The following is a 17,792-nucleotide window of genomic DNA, read 5'->3' on the forward strand; positions in this document are numbered from 1 at the left end:
ATTTCCAATATTTCGGCAACGTCATGTTGCCATCTTCGCAGGAACTTGAAATAAAGACATGTGCATGCAGGCACTATACACAGTAATGTCAAGTCATGTTTTTTTAAGATTTTGGTAATTTTTTTTGAGGTGCCTCAGATGTAGGGAATGGTGATGGATTTAGAGTAATCCTTGTTGCAAAGGGGGGTGGAAGGTTGTGGTTTCAATATGTTTTGGAGGGGATAGCAATTGGTTGAGAAAATGTTGAGGATGTGGTTACGGCATTGTCATTTGAACAGATAAGCTTAGCCCTGTTGTGTAGTGTCTTAATGACTCCATATTGTTGTGAGTTGGGAAGGGAAAATGACTAGTGTGTCTAAGAAAGGGAGGCTGTTTTTTCCCTCTTTTTCCAGGGTGAACTTGATTCTGGGGTGTTGGTTGTTTAAGTGTATTAGGAAGGAGAGGAGTGTATCAGAGCCATGTGGCCAAATAGCGAACGTATCATCAACATAGCGAAGCCATATGGTTGGTTTTTGTGGGGCAGAGTTTAAGGCTTTCTCTTCAAAAGTCTCCATAAAGAAGTTGGCCAAGGGTGGGGAGAGTGGTGAACCCATGACTGTCCCCTCTATTTGTTTGTAGAATTTTCCTTGCCAAACGAAATAACCTGAGTTCATTGTGAACTGAAATAAGGCTGAGATATCAGGAGGAAATTTAGCTTGGATTAGCTCTAAAATTTCCTTGAGTGGGACATTTGTGAATAAGAAGAAGACGTCAAAACCGACTATTATGTCAGTATGTTGGAGTGTAAGGTTTTCTATGCTGGCTTTGAAGTGGGCTGAGTTTTTTATGTGTGATGGCGTGTTGCCAGTATAGTGTGTGAGCGCTTTGGCCAAATGTTTAGCTAATTTGTATGTGGAGGAATCAATGCCATCCACTATGGGACATAATGGCATATTTTCTTTATGTATTTTTGGGAGTCCATGTATACGGGGGGGGATATGGAGTTAAACAGTTTTAATTTGTTAGTGACCTTCTTAAGGAGCCTGTGGAGTTTTCTAATTTGTGGGATTGTATTCAATAGGGAGGTAAGTAGCCCAATCTAATAATAGAGCATTAAGCTTACCTGTGTAAACCATTTGGTTAAGTACTACTGTCACGTTACCTTTATCCGCTTTGGTGATTACTATTTCTTTGTTTTTCTTCATTTCCAACAGAGCTTTATGTTCCTTATTGGATGTGTTGGTTTTTGGTGGTCTTGCTTTGGTGAGAACATAAGCTACATCCAGTCTAATGTTGTTGGTGATGTAGTTTGGAAGGTGGCGGATCCCATGTTCAATTTGGATCATTATATCCTCGGCTGGTATTTTTTTGGGAGCATTCGCAAAGTTGTGACCACGTGAGAGAGCATTGAGTGTTTCTGGCTTCATATTAACTGCAGAAAGGTAGACTACAGTGTCAGTGGGAAGTTTTGGTTCTGAGGTCGAGTTCTTTTTTAATTTCTCAAATTTCTTGATATGTCGACCTTGTATTTTTTAAATTCTTTATCTGCAGCAGTGCACGAGATGTCATACAAAATTGACCAAAGCTCATGGTTTAAAGTGCTGGAAAACTCTTCTTCGAGCTCCCAAATAGCTTAGTTTGCATCAGCTAGGAGAGTGTGAATGGCAGCAATTTGTTCTCGTAGCAGAGCTTGGCTAGCACAGTTATAAATTCGGAGAGCCTTTTGTGAAATGAAACAGTGCTTGAATTGAACATAATTTGGGATTACCTGATTATCCCAGCAGTGTTTTAGGAAGGTCAGATGATTCAGTTGTCTTGATAGCTTCAACATCATTTTAAAGTAATGGTGAGCCTTGCATGCAATGGAATCTCCATTGATGATGGTAATTCTCATAGAAAGGCTTAGATATTGGTTACACATGCTTAATAATAACTTAAGGAATTCACAACATACAAAGGATATAAATTTAATTAAACTTTAATCTATATTTCCAATATTTCGGCAATGTCATGTTGCCATCTTCGCAGGAACTTGAAATAAAGACATGTGCACGCAGGCACTACACACAGTAAATGAGGACAAAGCAGGAAGCTATTGTTTCTCCTAAAAGTCCTGATGGTGCCCGCTAGCAGGCTGAGTAGGTATTCTTGGCCATTGGGCTGAAGGTCTTCTGATGTAAATCTCCCAAATTTGGGGCAGTCTCATGCAACCAAATTTGTTGAGGGTTGGCATGTTTCTTAGGACAAGGCTGATTCCATGAATAGCCTCTGAAATTTGAATTTACTACAGTGTATTACCGTGGCTTTCTTCCACTGTATTCTGTGGCTTGCAGACCATGTATCCAGAGCATGATCTGCAAGACCAGAGTGGCTGTACTGGTGAAACCAGATAAAGTCCTTGTCTGATATTCGCTGTCCTGCCTGTTTGGCCATAGTAGTACAGCTTAAATTAAATTTAATTAAATTAAAACCATTTAACTCCATACCCAACTGTATATATGGTCTCCCAAAAACACATAAAGAAAATGTGCCATTACGTCCCATAGTGGATGGCATTGATTCCCCCACATACAAATTAGCTAAACATTTGGCCAAAGCACTCGCACACTATACTGGCAACACACTATCACACTTAAAAAGCTCAGCCCATTTCAAGCCAGCATAAAAACCTTACACTCTAACATACTGACATAATGGTCAGTTTTTAAGTCTCCTCCTTATTCACAAATGTCCCACTCAAAGAAACCTTAGAACTAATCCAAGCTAAATTTTCGCCCGATATCTTTGGATTGTAGTCTCGTAATCTGGAGTCGCCGCTAGAGGGATTTGTAGTGTGTGTAGTATTCGTGAAAGCTCCTGATAAGATAAGTTTTATTTTCAGTTATCGTTGATAAATTTACTTTAATATTACATAGTTTTGTTTGTCTTGCATATCTTAGTGCGCCTGTTTGTGTGTTTTTGGTGTTTTATAATTTATAATTTGATAAAATACGTTACAAGTAAGTATGGCTCCAGTACGAAGGAAAATGGCGGCCAGTAATGATGGTTCGCCATCTTCTTTCAAGAACGGTAATATAAAGGAGATGATTCAGAGTACTATCTGTGAAATGTACGCTTTGCAGAGTGCGGTCGGAGTGTGGTTAGATGATAATAAAGGAGTGAATGTGTGTAGAAAATGTAGGGAGAACGAGGAATTGAAGTGTATTTCGGATCGTGAGTGTGATATTTTTGTCAAACTTCAGAATGAAGAAAATAGGGATATGACAAGAAACGGCGAGGTTGTACCAGAGAATTGTGAGAGTATGAATGATAGTGTTAATGGTTTTACAGAGAATAAAAAAGATGAGATAGATGCAATGAGTGAGATCGCGTTGTTGAATGGTGCGATACAAAGGGCAAAACAGCAGCTAGAGCGTATGAGCAAAAGTCAACTGAATGAACCAGCCAATAATAAAAAGTATGACAGGAAAAATAGGCATATGAGTGTGAACATGAACAAAATGAAGGATAGAGTGCTGTATGGAGACTCATTAGTACGAGGTGTGTTAGTAGAGGATTTGACAAAATCGTACCAACCTGGTGCGACCATAAAGGATGTAACTGAGTCTATTAGAGAGCAAAAGTAAAGGGTGAAAGAAATGATTGTTGTGGCAGGTACGAATGATTTGAAAGGAGATAAAATGGAAATGATAGAAGACCTGAATGAATTGTTTGAGGTAGCAAAAGAAAAGAGTGAGAGAGTTAGAATGATTAGTCTTTTGCCACGGTATGACAGTGAAATGTTTAAAAGGAGGGCCATAATTGCGAATGACTTTATGCGTGGGTTATGTATGACGAGTGGTGTGGAATTTGTGGACGTGTGGAGTGAGTTCGATGGGTGAAAGGATCTATATAAGATGGATGGCTTGCATTTGAATGGTTACAGTGTAAGGAGACTTGAGAAAGTGTTGCTGAATGTAGTGGATGTGCAAATTCAGGGAAACTAGATTTATTAAGGGGGGAGAGTAGATATACAGTCCTTAGGGAGGCAGTTGAATGTATGAATGAATATAATATGCCCGAGCGAATAAGGACAACAAATCAGAGTGGGATAGTTAATATAAGGTAAGGTTGAGACTAATGGGGGTCTTAAATTCATGTACACTAATGCTAGGAGTATTAGGAACAAGAAGGAAGAGTTTTTGGCTATGGTTGGCACTTCCAGACCACAGGTTATTGGTATTAGTGAATCATGGCTGACTGTAGATGATATAGCTAGTGGGATTGAATGTGATGGGTATAGTGTGTTCAGGAATGACAGGGAGAATAAAATGGGGGGGAAGAGTATTGTTGATGATAGCTGATGAGCTGCAGCCAAGGAGAATAGAAGTTGACTTGCAGGATAGAGAAAAGAGCACATTTGAGGCCATTTGGTGTGAGATTGTGGCTAGCAGAACTAAATATACAATTGGGTGCTGCTATAGACCAGGAGACGGAAAAGATGGTGGTGACAGTATGCACAAGCAAATAGAAGAAATGAGTGGAAGGAGGGTAATTATTATGGGAGATTTCAACTATGGTCGCATTGATTGGAGTGAGGAGAGGACACACGGGAGGAAGGAATTGGATTTTATGCAGTTTATTAAGGCTATCTGCGACAGCATGTAATGGAAAATACTAGGGGTCAGAGAGTGCTTGACCTAGTAATTACATCTGAGGATTTGGGTGTAACAAATATGACCACATTGCCACTAATTGGTGAGAGTGATCATAGGGTCTTGACTTGGGAGGTGGCTAAAGGTGTGGAATTTTCAATTAAGACAGGGTACATGTGGAATTATTGGGCTGGAAAGTATGACAAGCTTAGGAGTTTGATTGGTTCAGTGCCATGGCATGTACAACTGCAAGGACTAGAAGTTGATAGTGCGTGGGAAGCAATTAAGAAGTGTTTGCATCAAGCAGTGGCTGACTGTATACCTAGAGTCCGAATAATAAATCACGTAGGGTTTAAATGGATGAATAACACCATTAGGCTTGCGGTGCAAAAAAAAAAATAACTATGGAGAGAATTTAAGGAGAAAGGTGACCGGCAGGCACATGAACGGTATAAAGCGCAGGCCAGAAGGGTAACGAGTGTGGTAAGAAAAGCAAAAAAGGATTACGAAAGAACATTGGCCATGCAGGCTAAAGAGAATCCTAAACAGTTTTTTAGATATGTAGCAAGTAAAAGGAAAATTGTACATGGCAGAATGATTTTAAAGAATGCCAATGGTAGGGAGATAACTGAATCAGTTGATATAGTTGAGTTACTGAGTGAGCACTTTGCAAGAATATATCATTCAGGTGGTGACATTGCAGAAACGAATAAACCAGTAGATTATACGGGAATTATGGTGAATGAAGTGGAGGTGAGTAGTCTATTGCATAACCTCAATGTCAATACATCTGTGGGATTGGATGGTATACCAGCTCGTGTGTACAAGAAGCAGCTAAAGAATTGTCAGTACCCTTGACCATTTTGTTTGAGTCTGGTCTGGGTTAGTCCCGAGGGGGTGGAAAGAGGGGAAAATAGTTCCACTGCATAAAGGTGGTTCCAAGACTGCTGTTGTAAATTACCGACCGATTAGCATATCAGGAATCATTGTCAAGGTCTTAGAGAAATTAGTCAAGAAAAGAATACAGGATTGGATAGATGAAAATGGGATATTGTATGGGGACAACATGGTTTTGTGAAGGGTAGATCATGCCTCAGTAACTTGCTCACGTTTTATAACACAGTGACGGCTGAACTGGATAGGGGTAATGGGTTTACAGTGATACTACTGGACCTTGCCAAGGCCTTTGACAGGATACCACATGGAACCCTAATCAGTAAACTGGAGCAGATGGGGATAGATATAGGGTTGGTGAGATGGATAGAAGGGTGGTTGAAGGAGAGGTACCAGAGAATGGTTTATTCAGGAGTGGAGTCTAAAAGACGGCTTGTAACTAGTGGTGTGCCGCAGGGCTCTGTTCTTGGACCACTGCTTTTCAGTTTGTTCATCAATGATATAGGAAAGGATTTGAGAGGAAGTGTTCACTTGTTTGCTGATGATGCAAAGTTGGGTAGAGCAATTGTGAGTGCACAGGATGTCAAAATTTTATAGGATGATTTGGATAGTTTGGAGGACTGGGCTAGGAAAAATGGATTTCAATTTAACGTGGCAAAGTGTAAGATTATGCACTTTGGGGTGAAAAGAATAGCAGCAGTATATTGCACTGGTGGAACCGTACTCCAGGAGATTGATGAGGCCAGGGATTTGGAAGTGTTGGTGGATAGGGAATTGAAGTTTAGGGGGAACATTGCAAAAGTGACTAAATCAGCTCATCAAATCACTTGGCTTCTGAAAAATACTTTAACATGCAGAGACAAACAAGTTGTTGTTCCTCTGTATCGAGCCTTGATAAGACCCCATCTGGACTACTGCGTCCAGTTATGGGCACCAGGGTTTCTTCGTGATGGGGAGGAAGTGGAGAGGATCCAGAGACGAGTGGCCAAGATGATAGCAGGTCTGTGGAATGAACCTTATAAGAGGCAAAGTGTAAGATTATGCACTTTGGGGTGAAAAGAATAGCAGCAGTATATTGCACTGGTGGAACCGTACTCCAGGAGATTGATGAGGCCAGGGATTTGGAAGTGTTGGTGGATAGGGAATTGAAGTTTAGGGGGCACATTGCAAAAGTGACTAAATCAGCTCATCAAATCACTTGGCTTCTGAAAAATACTTTAACATGCAGAGACAAACAAGTTGTTGTTCCTCTGTATCGAGCCTTGATAAGACCCCATCTGGACTACTGCGTCCAGTTATGGGCACCAGGGTTTCTTCGTGATGGGGAGGAAGTGGAGAGGATCCAGAGACGAGTGGCCAAGATGATAGCAGGTCTGTGGAATGAACCTTATAAGAATAGGTTGAAGATTTGTGGGTTGCAGAAATTGGTCGATAGGCGAAGGAGGGGGTGATATGATTGAGACATTCAAATTACTGAAGGGTTTCTATAAGATTGATCCAGAAGATATTTTTGAAAATATGAATGGTGGTGGGAGGACTAGGGGCCCATGCATGGAAGCTGGGCAAGAGCATGGTTGACAAGGGTGTTAAAGCTAGGTTTTTTACTTGGAGAGTGGTGAATGAGTGGAATAAGCTTCCAGAGTCTGTTGTGGGTGCTACGACCATGAATGAGTTCAAGGCAAGGTATGATAGATACTGTGTCAATGTCGAATAGTTTTTCTTGACATGATGTTAGGGCTTCCCTCAATGAGTCTGTCGACTCCTTGGAGTTGCCCGGAACAATAATAATAATAATAATAATCTCAGCCCTATTTCAGTTCACAATGAACTCAGGCTATTTCGTTTGGCAGGGAAAATTCTACAAACAAATAGAGAGGACAGCCATGGGTTCACCACTCTCCCCACCCTTGGCCAATTTCTTTATGGAGACATTTGAAGAAAAAGCCTTAGCCTCTGCCCCACAAAAACCAACCATATGGCTTCGCTACATTGATGATGTGTTCGCTCTTTGGCCACATGACTCTGATACACTCCTCTCTTTCCTAACACACTTAAACAACCAACACTCCAGAATCAAGTTCGCCCTGGAAAAAGAGGAAAACAACAGCCTCCCTTTCTTAGACACACTAATTACCTGCCAGCCTGATGGAACCTTGGTTTTCTCAGTTTATAGAAAACCCACCCATACAGGCAGATACATTCACAAACAATCTCCCCCCACCTCAAACAATATAGAGTCATTAAGACACTACACAATAGGGCTAAACTTATCTGTTCAAATGACAGTGCCCTAACAACAGAACTAAACCACATTCTCAACACTTTGTCGGCCAATGGCTACCCCATCCAAAAAATATTGAAACCAGTAAACCACAACCTCCCTCCCCCTTCACAACAAGAATTACTCTAAATCCATCACCATTCCCTACATCCGAGGCACCTCGTAAAAAATTACCAAAATCTTAAAAAAAAAATTACTTGACCTTTTGTAACAGACCATATAAAAAATTGGTGTCCCTTATCTGCTACACTAAAGCCCAACCACTTCCACAAGACCATCAAAGATTCTGATGCCCCCCCCCAGCATAATAATCAGTCAAGTTCTGAAAAAGTATAATATAAATATGTATAAATATGTGCATGTACATTTTCTAATTGCTCCCCTGTGGGACGTACGCCCCACGTTGAGAAACAACGCCCTAGACCTACCTGGTGTATACCAGGTCCCTTGAAACTGTAAGCTGCCCTACTTTGGCCAAACAGGCTGGTCAGCGAATATCAGGATTTCAGAACACAAGGACTACATCTGGTTTCTCCAGTACAGCCACTTTGGTCTTGCAGGCCATACTCTGGATACATGCCACAGAATACGATGGAAGAAAGCCACGATAATACACCGTAGTAAATTCAAATTTGAGAGGCTGTTCATGGAATCAACCTCAGCCCTAAGAAACATGCCAAACCTCAACAAATTTGGTTGCATGAGACTACCCCAAATTTGGGAGACTTACATCAGAAGACCTTCAGCCCAATGGCCAAGAATACCTACTTTGCCCACTAGGGGGTACCATCAGGACTATTAGGAGAAACAATAGCTTCCTGCTTCGTCCTCATTTACTGTGTGTAGTGCCTGCGTGTGCATGTCTTTATTTTAAGTTCCTGTGAAGATGGCAACAACATGACGTTTCTGAAATATTAGAGATATAGATTAAAGTTTAATTTAATTTATATCCTTTGTACGTTGTGAATTCCTTAAGTTATTTAATAAGCACGTGTAACCAATGTTTAAGCCTTTCTACGAGAAGAATACTTCTTGTTTCATAGAGGCAAGAAGTATTCTGTGAGAGAGGAGTAAAGGAGTTGTTAGAGGAGGGGGAAAGCTGAAGAGCAAGAAGGTAAAGATTATAAGTATCCGAACACTATGATAGAGGCAAACTGAGGAGGACATTGCTAGCTTATGAATCTGTATGTAGGTGTGCAGAAGGAATGATTTAGTATTTATTGATCTGTGGTCTGTGTTTGATGGAAAAAAAGCTTTTGTACAATGCTGATGGACTGTATCTAAATAGTTAAATTAGACTGCATCTAAATTATGATGGAAGCAGGTAAGTTTGTGAAGCCACCCACGAGGCAAGTGAGTGTGAGAATGATCCAAGTACGTAATCTAGTTTCTCAAGCAAAAATATTGAATAGGGTAGTCATTTCAGGAAGTAAAGGTGGGTGGGGGCCTAAAGGGATGCTGCAGTTTCTATATACTAATGACAGAAGTAGCAGGAATAAGAGGGAGGAGTTTTTGGCATTGCTTAATGCAACTTCACCAAAAGTTATAGGCATTAGTGAAACTTAGCTAACAGCAAATGATGTAGTTACAGAGATAGAAGGCGAAGGGTTTAGTACTTTCAGGTAATATAGACAAGATAGAATGGGGGAGGGGGTACTGATGATAGCTGATGAATTGCTGCCAAAAATAATAGGAGATAGGTGGCTGTTCATTTGAAGCAGTCTGGTGTGAGATTAAGGCCAGGAAGACAAAAATAGGGAGTTCCATGGATGATCTGGAAGACATGTATTGCCAAAGTAGCACAATGAATATAGGTCAAGTGATTATTATTACATTATTGTTAGTATTATTATTATTATTCCAACCCCATGGAGTCAAAGACTCATCTAGGAGGTCCTTTTGTTAATACACAGCTCATACCATGCCTTAAACATACTCAAATTCTCTACAGACACCACACTCTCAGGCAAGGCATTCCAATCATTCACAACTCTGCATGCAAAAAACCTGCTTCTCACACACTCCTTATACAGCTTCCAAGGATGGCCCCTAGTTCTCCTGTGATCTCCCAACATTTGCTATAAAACCTCTCCAACATTGAACCAATAACAACTGTCATACTAACTTGTAGGTCTCTATCATATCTCCCCTCTTCCTCCTATCTAAGACTCTGTAAATTGCACCTACTCAATCTTTCCTCATATTCAACATTTGAGGTCAGAAACTACCTTAGTCAGTCGCCTCTGGACCCTTTCCAACATCTCTTCGTCCTTCTGAAAATCAAGTGACCAAATCTGGGCATAGTAGTCCATGTGTGGCCTAATCGAACCTTATACAATGAAACAAGAATCTCCCTACTTCTACAAGTCATTGTCCTCTGCATCATTCCCAGAAGTCTTTGTACTGTCTTCACAATTTTGGCGATGTGCCCCCTAAATTTCAGATCCTTATCCACTCTTGCCCCAAGATCTCTTAGTTCCACCACTTCTAACAATATATTCTCACCAAGCATAAATTCTACATCCCATCTTTGTTTCCCAAATTTTAAAACCTTACATTTGCAACATTGAACTCTGATCCTCATTCCTGTGCCCATTCACTCAATTTATTCAAGTCTTCTTGTAAGGCCACAATATCTTCTCTACTCTTCATAGTTCACCCCAACTTTGTATCATCTGCAAACAACTGAATATCCCCATCCAATCTTCACCAATATCATTAACATACAGGTTGAAGCAATGGCCCTAAAACAGACCCCTGAGGCACAACACTAGTGACGTTCCTCTTCCTGAATATTGCCTCCCCATACACAACTTGCTGATGCCTATCAGATAGCTAGTCTCCGATCCAATGCACCAATCTGATATCCAATCCCCATCTGCTCTAGTTTGACTATCAACTTATCATGCGGTAATCTATCAAAAGCCTTTGCAAAATCTAAGTACAGTCATCCCTTGACTTACGTCCGTTTGAGTTACGTCCTTTCGAAGATACGTCCGTGATCCCATAAGGGAATAAATAACATTTTCGGCTATATATATGGAGGACCTGAACCAAAAGCGCATATCCCTTAGCACTGTGACTATAACTGCTAAGGCACTAAGTCTCTTCAACATCTTGAAGGAGAAAGCAGAACCCGATTATGACTATGAATTCAACACTTCTTCCGGTTGGTTCATGAGATTCAAGCAGTGGTTTGTGCTGCATAATGTGAAAATGTATGGGAATCTGCAAGTGCTAAGAAGGCTGTGAAGGAGTTTGTGGAAAAATTGGATAAAATTATTATGGAGGAAAATTATTTGCCACAGCAATTATTTAACATGGATGAGACGCCCTTGTTTCGGAAAAAAAATGCCCGAGCGGACATTAATCCATAAAAAGCTGAAATTTATACCTAGTTTCAAAGCTCTTGATGCCCGTATTACAATTCTGTTACAGGTAATGTGGCTAGATATAAACTGAAACCATTTATGATATGGCACACTGTGAGAATCCATGAGTCTTCAAAAACATTAAGAAGCATACTCATTATCGGAGCAATAAGAAGCATGGATGACTCAAAAATTGTTTAGGGATACCTCAATCAACTGTTATGCGAGTGAAATAAAAAGCTATTGTGTGAAAGAAAATGTAGAATTTAAAATTTTATTAATTCTAGATAACGCTCCAGGTTATCCATCTTGTAAGTCTTATTACAGTGATCTTCACCAAGTTCAAGGTCATGTTTCTCCCTCCAAACTCTTCTTCATTGATCGAACCAATGGATCAGGGAGTTCTTGCAGTGTTTAAGGCTTGTTATCTACAGAGAATTTTTTCACAAGCCATTTCTGCTACTAAAGGAAATGACCAGATCCTCATGCAATTCTGGAAAACATTCAATATTTATCATGCTATTAAAAATATTGCTGTGGCTTGGAATGAAGTGACCTCTCAATATATGAGTGGCATATGGAAAAAGACATTAAAAAGGTTTGTGTATGATTTTGGAAGTTTATAATAGTGGGCCTAGCAAATAATCTGCATCTCGAAGTAAATGATGACGATATGATTCAACTTATAGAAAGTTCCCCTGAAGAGTTGACCGACGAAGAATTGGTAGAATTGGAGGAACAACTGTTGCAGAAGAGGAAAAATGAGAAAAGGAAGAGGGAAAAGAGAAACAGGAAGAGGCAGTTAAACAATTTACAATGAAGGGTCCTGCAGAAATTCTTTGCAGTTAGCAATGTTCTCAAAATGGCTGAAGACATGGACCCCAATGTTGAACTCCACTTAATAATAAAAGTGAAAGTACATGATATGTTTGCTTGCTGTGAACAAATTTATGATGAAAAGAAGAAGAGGAATAAAAGCAAAGAATCAAAGCACATTGGACATTTTCATCAAAAAAAACAATGACTACACCAGAAGAGCCACAGCCTGATCGTTCACACAGGGAAGGTAATGAAGATGGGATTGTGGAGGAAGATTGGGTGATTATTCTCCTGTTTTGTAGTGACAGTAACGCACAGTACAGTTTTTATCTTTGGATGTACTGACTCGATTAATGCTACAAAATTCTTCTGACCTTCAGCAAAATTAATTTAAAAAATGATTAATGATCTGTAGTGTCATTCTCCCAATCATTAACTAATTGAAACTCTTCAACTATGAGCTTTCTAAAACTAGTGAAAATTTGATATTATAAATGTAATATTTTCTAGTTTCATTAAAAAAAAAATCAGTAACAGACTGTTGAAACTTTCATATATTTGGTGTAGGATGTGCATTTCTCAAATAGTTTGATATTATATCTGCATTATTTTCAGACTACGGCGAAAACGTTTATTACATCTGGAGAATATGATATAATAAAAATACTAGCATATCGTAGTGATATAAATGGAATGTAAGTACTTTTATATATTTCGTATTTAAGTGAAATATTCAAATATCATGTTTGTTAAAATTTATAGCTGTTCTTAATATCCTTGCTTTAAAAAATAGCAAAATATAATGACAGTGTCTGAGGTGAGCTTAAAACCTCAGACATTGCTGTTATGTATATCTTCAACCATCATTCAGATATTAAGACCCCCCCCCCCCCTTAATAACTAAATGATGGTTTAAGATATCAGTGAGAAGGGAAAAGTTGAATCTAAGGCATTATTGAAGAAGGAAGAAAATAAAATAAAAATTTAAATAATAAAATATTCTTCTTCTTCTTCTTCATGTAGCTAGCTCAGTGAGAGGGTGCAGCACCATGTCCTTCCAGTTCTCTTTGTTGGTGGCTTTCCTTTTTGTTTCTGCATAGCCATGTGATCCTGTCCATGATCTTATATCTTCAAGTCATCATGTCCTACGTTTTTTTACCTCTTAATCCTTTTCCCATAATTTTTCCTTCTAAAACTGTTAGTATCCTCTGTCCTGCTGAACCTCTCAGTACATGTCCTGCCAATCTCATCTTTCTCTGGATCATTTCCTGTAATAAAGATCTCTGTGTTCTCATTCTCTGTAGGACATCTGTATTTGTCACATGTTCTGTCCATGGGATTTTCAGAGCTCTCCTATAGCACCACATTTCCAAGGCCATGATCTGTTGCCTTACTCTCTTCTTGAATATCCAGGTCTCACTTCCATATGTGAAAATTGGCCACGCTAATGTTCTTATCATTCTTTTCTTTGTCTTGATACTCGCAGAACTTCTGAGCAGATCTTTATTTTTCCAGAAGGCATCTTTAGCTATGGCTGTTCTTATTTTTATTTCTTTATCTTGCTTTCTATCTGCAGTAAAGTAGGTGCCTAAATATTTGTATTCTGTTGTATGTTCAATTTTCATATTGTTTATGAATATTTCTGGCCCAGATCTGCTTTCTTTTGAGATTTTCATAAATTTGTTTTTTTTGCATTAATATCTAATCATTAATATTAAATTTAATTAATTTTAATATGTAATAAAATATTACATATTAAAAATATAAATAAATACACACACACACACACACACACACACACACATATATATACATATATATATATATATATATATATATATATATCACAATAAAGTACGCTCACACTTGGATAAAGGATTAAACTAAATTTATTAGTACCTTCATTCTTTGTCTATTTTTCTGAATGGGTAACTTCATTAGCATAGTTTATAACTTTGAACCACACTAAGGGAGTTAGTTCTATGCATAGCCTGAGAGAGTATTATGATTTAAGAAATATGAAAAAACATTTTTCCCTGAAAGTTTTTTTGCTTTTGAATATTTTTAGTAGAAATATTCTTCATTCAGAGAAATTTATTTTTGGAATAAAAACTTTGTACCATGCCATACTGTGATTCTTTGTCTCTCTTTTCTTGAGTTTTTTTTTTGTCATCAGTTTGTTCATAATTAGTATTATTAATATCATGAATGATTGGAATGCCTGGCGTGAGAGTGTGGTGTCTGTAGAGAATTTGAGTGTGTTTAAGGTGTGGTATGATGAGCTGTGTATATCACAAAAGGCCTCCTAGACGAGTCTTTGACTCATTGGGGTCATGAAATAATAATAATAATAATTAACATCTGATCTCCACAGAGTTGTAGACTCATTATGGGAGGTATGCACTATTGCACACAATGCTCATCCAACTGTGCTTTAAATTGATTCAATGTGTCTACACCCACTACACACTCAGGCAATGCATTCCACTCACACCAACCACTCTCCATGCAAAGAACCTACTCCTCTGTTCACACCCTACTTATACAATTTCACCTAGTGGCCTCCTGTTCTACCCCCCCCCCATTCTGTGAAAAATCTCTTCCACATCAACCCAATAACAACCCCTGACTAGCTTATATGTCTCAATCTGCGACCAAATCTGTGCACAATAATGCATATGAGGCCTGATCAAGGCCACTATATAAGGCCACTATACATAACCTCTCCATTTCTGCATGTTAGGGTCTTCTGCATCATTGCCATTATCCAATGTAGCATCTTCACAACTTCTGCAATGTGGTCGCTGAATTTTAGGTCCTTGTCCACCATCACTCCTAGATCTCTCATCTCATCTACTTCCTTTAAAGTTTCCCTACAAACTGTATACTTTGCATCCCATTGTTGCTTACCAAATCTCAAAACCTTACACTTTGCAACATTATGCCCATTCATGCAATCTATTCAAGTCATCTTGCAGGACCATAAGATCTTCTTGACTCTGCATTGCTCTCCCCAGTTTTGCACCATCTGCAAACAGCTGCATATCACTAGTTAAACCCATCTAATATCATTAACATACAAATTGAACAACAATGATCCCAAAACTGACCCCTGCGACACACCACTAGTGACTTTCTCTTTTGGGATACCGAACCCACCAATATACAACTTTCTGACACCTATCTGACAGCCAGTCACTGATCTAACTCAGAAATCTGTTTTCTAATCCCCTGTTTTAATTTATTTAAGAGTTTGTTGTGTGAAATCTATCAAAAATCTAAGCTACAGTCTTGCATCTCTCCTGTATTTGTCACCTTGTTATAGTACATAAGTAATTCTTGTAGACAGGCTTATATGTTCGCTATGCATTACTAAATCACTTAAGGAATTGACAATGTAGATACGATTATAAATTAAATTACGCTTTAATATTTCCGATATTTCGGCAATATCAAGTTGCCATCTTCACGAGGAACTTACAAAAAAGGCATGTGCACGTACGCACTACAACACAGTAACTGAGAATGAAGTGATGAAGCTATTGTTCTCTTAAAAGTCCTGATCGTGCCCCCGTAGCAGGCTAAGTAGGTGTTCTTGGCTGTTGGGCTGAAGGTCTGCTGATGTAAGCCTCCCAAATTTCGGGCAGTCTTATACAACCAAATTTGTTGAGGCTTGGAGTTTCTTAGGGCTGAGGATGATTCCATAAATAGTCTTTCGAATTTGTATTTGCTACGGTGTATTACTGTAGCTTTCTTCCACTGTATTATGTGGCGTATATCCAGATCATGGTCTGCAAGACCAGAATGGCTGTACTTGTGAAAACGGATGTCATCCTTGTGTTCTAAAATTCTGATATTCGCTGTCCTGCCTGTTTGGCCAAAGTAAGACGGTTTACAGCTGCAAGGGACCTGGTGTACACCAGGTAGGTCTAGGGGAAGTGGTTGGTCTTTAGTGGAGCAGATAAGGGATGCCGATTTTCTGTATGGTCTGTACAGGAGGTCAAGTCATGTTTTTTTAAGATTTTGGTAATTTTTTCAAGGTGCCTCGGATGTAGGGAATGGTGATTGATTTAGAGTAATCCTTGTTGTGGAGGGGGGGGGGTTGTGGTATGTAGGTTTCAATATTTTTTGGATTTTTTTGGGGGGGGATAGCCATTGGCCGAGAGAGTATTGAGGATGTGATTTAGTTCAGTGTTTAAGGCTATGTTGTTAGAACAGATTAGTTTAGCCCAGTTGTATAGTATTTTCACCACTCCATATTGTTGTGTGTATGGGGGGGGGGATTTGTTGGTGAATGTACCTGCCTGTATGGGTGTGTTTTCTATAAACTAAGAAAACCAAGGTTCCATCAGGCTGGCGGGTGACTACTGTGTCTAGGAAAGGGAGGCTGTTGTTTTCCTCTTTTTCCAGGGTGAACTTGATTCTGGAGTGTTGGTTGTTTAAGTGTGTTAAGAAGGAGAGGAGTGTATCAGAGCCATGTGGCCAAATAGCAAACACATCATCAATGTAGCAAAGCCATATGGTTTGTTTTTGTGGGGCAGAGGCTAAGACTTTTTCTTCAAATGTCTCCATAAAGAAATTGGCCAAGGGTAGGGAGAGTGGTGAACCCATGGCTGTCCCCTCTATTTGTTTGTAGAATTTTCCCTGCCAAATGAAATAGCCCGAGTTCATTGTGAACTGAAATAGGGCTGAGATATCGGGAGAAAATTTAGCTTGGATTAGCTCTAAGGTTTCTTTGAGTGGGACGTTTGTGAATAAGGAGAAGACTTAAAAACTGATCATTATTTCAGTATGTTGGAGTGTAAGGTTTTCTATGGTGGGCTGAGTTTTTTATGTGTGATGGTGTGTTGCCAGTATAGTGTGTGGGTGCTTTGGCCAAATGTTTAGGTAATTTGTATGTGAGGGGAATCAATTCCATCCACTATGGGACATAACGGCACATTTTCTTTATGTATTTTTGGGAGCCCATAAATACAGGGGGGGGATATAGAGTTAAACGTCTTGAATATGTTGGTAACTTCTACAGGCCAAGAAGTGACTTTCTTAAGGAGCCAGTGAAGTTTTCTGATTTGTGAGTTGGTGGGATTGTATTCGACAAGGAGGTTAGTAGCCCAATCTAATAGAAGAGCATTAAGCTTACCTGTGTAGTCCTTTTGGTTAAGTACTACAGTTGCATTTCCCTTATCCGCTTTGGTGATAACTATTTCTTTATTATTCGTCATTTCCTGCAGAGCTTTATATTCCCTGTTGGATATGTTGGTTTTTGGTGGTCTTGCTTTGGAGAGGACACAAGCTACATCCAGTCTTACACTGTTGGCGATTTGATTTGGAAGGTGGCAGATTCTGCATTCGATCTGGAACATAATATCCTCACTAGGTATTTTTCTGGGAGCAATGGCAAGTTGTGACCACGTGAAAGCGTCGAGTACTTCAGGGTGACTGAAGAAAGGTTGATTACGGTGTTGGTAGGAAGTTTTGGATTGATGGGCAAGTTCTTTTTTAATTCGAATTTTTTTATCTGTCAATCTCGTATTTTTTCAAATTCTTTATCTGCAGTCGGTACACTAGACGTCAATTAAAATTGACCAAAGCTCATGATTTAAAGTGCACGAAAGCTCTTCTTCAAAAGCACGAATAGCTTTGTTAATGTCTGCTAAGAGAAACTGCGTGGTGGCGATTTGTCCCGAAGCAAAGCGTAGCTGGCATGGTTATAGATACGGAGAGCTTTTTGTGAAACAAAACGGTGCTTGAATTTTACACAATTCAGGATTGCCTGATTATCCCAGCAGTGTTTTAGGAAAGTTAGATGATTTA

General features: G+C 39.3%; 1 protein-coding gene across 2 annotated transcripts in view; it reads left to right on the plus strand.

The window, feature by feature from the left end:
• The window catches only part of LOC150101779 (dipeptidyl peptidase 4-like), a 576,437-nt gene that overhangs the window by 425,238 nt on the left and 133,407 nt on the right, over positions 1 to 17,792 (plus strand). For both annotated transcript variants that reach the window (XM_090400235.1, XM_090400236.1), the window contains exon 13: positions 12,594 to 12,673. In XM_090400235.1, the coding sequence (XP_090256361.1) occupies positions 12,594 to 12,673 (80 nt within the window). The remainder of the gene's footprint in view (positions 1 to 12,593; positions 12,674 to 17,792) is intronic.

The sequence above is a fragment of the Typopeltis vanoorti genome, chromosome 11 (assembly GCF_054136105.1).
Source record: "Typopeltis vanoorti isolate ZY-2024b chromosome 11, IOZ_Tvanoo_1.0, whole genome shotgun sequence".
NCBI classification, from domain to species: Eukaryota; Metazoa; Arthropoda; class Arachnida; order Uropygi; family Thelyphonidae; genus Typopeltis; species Typopeltis vanoorti.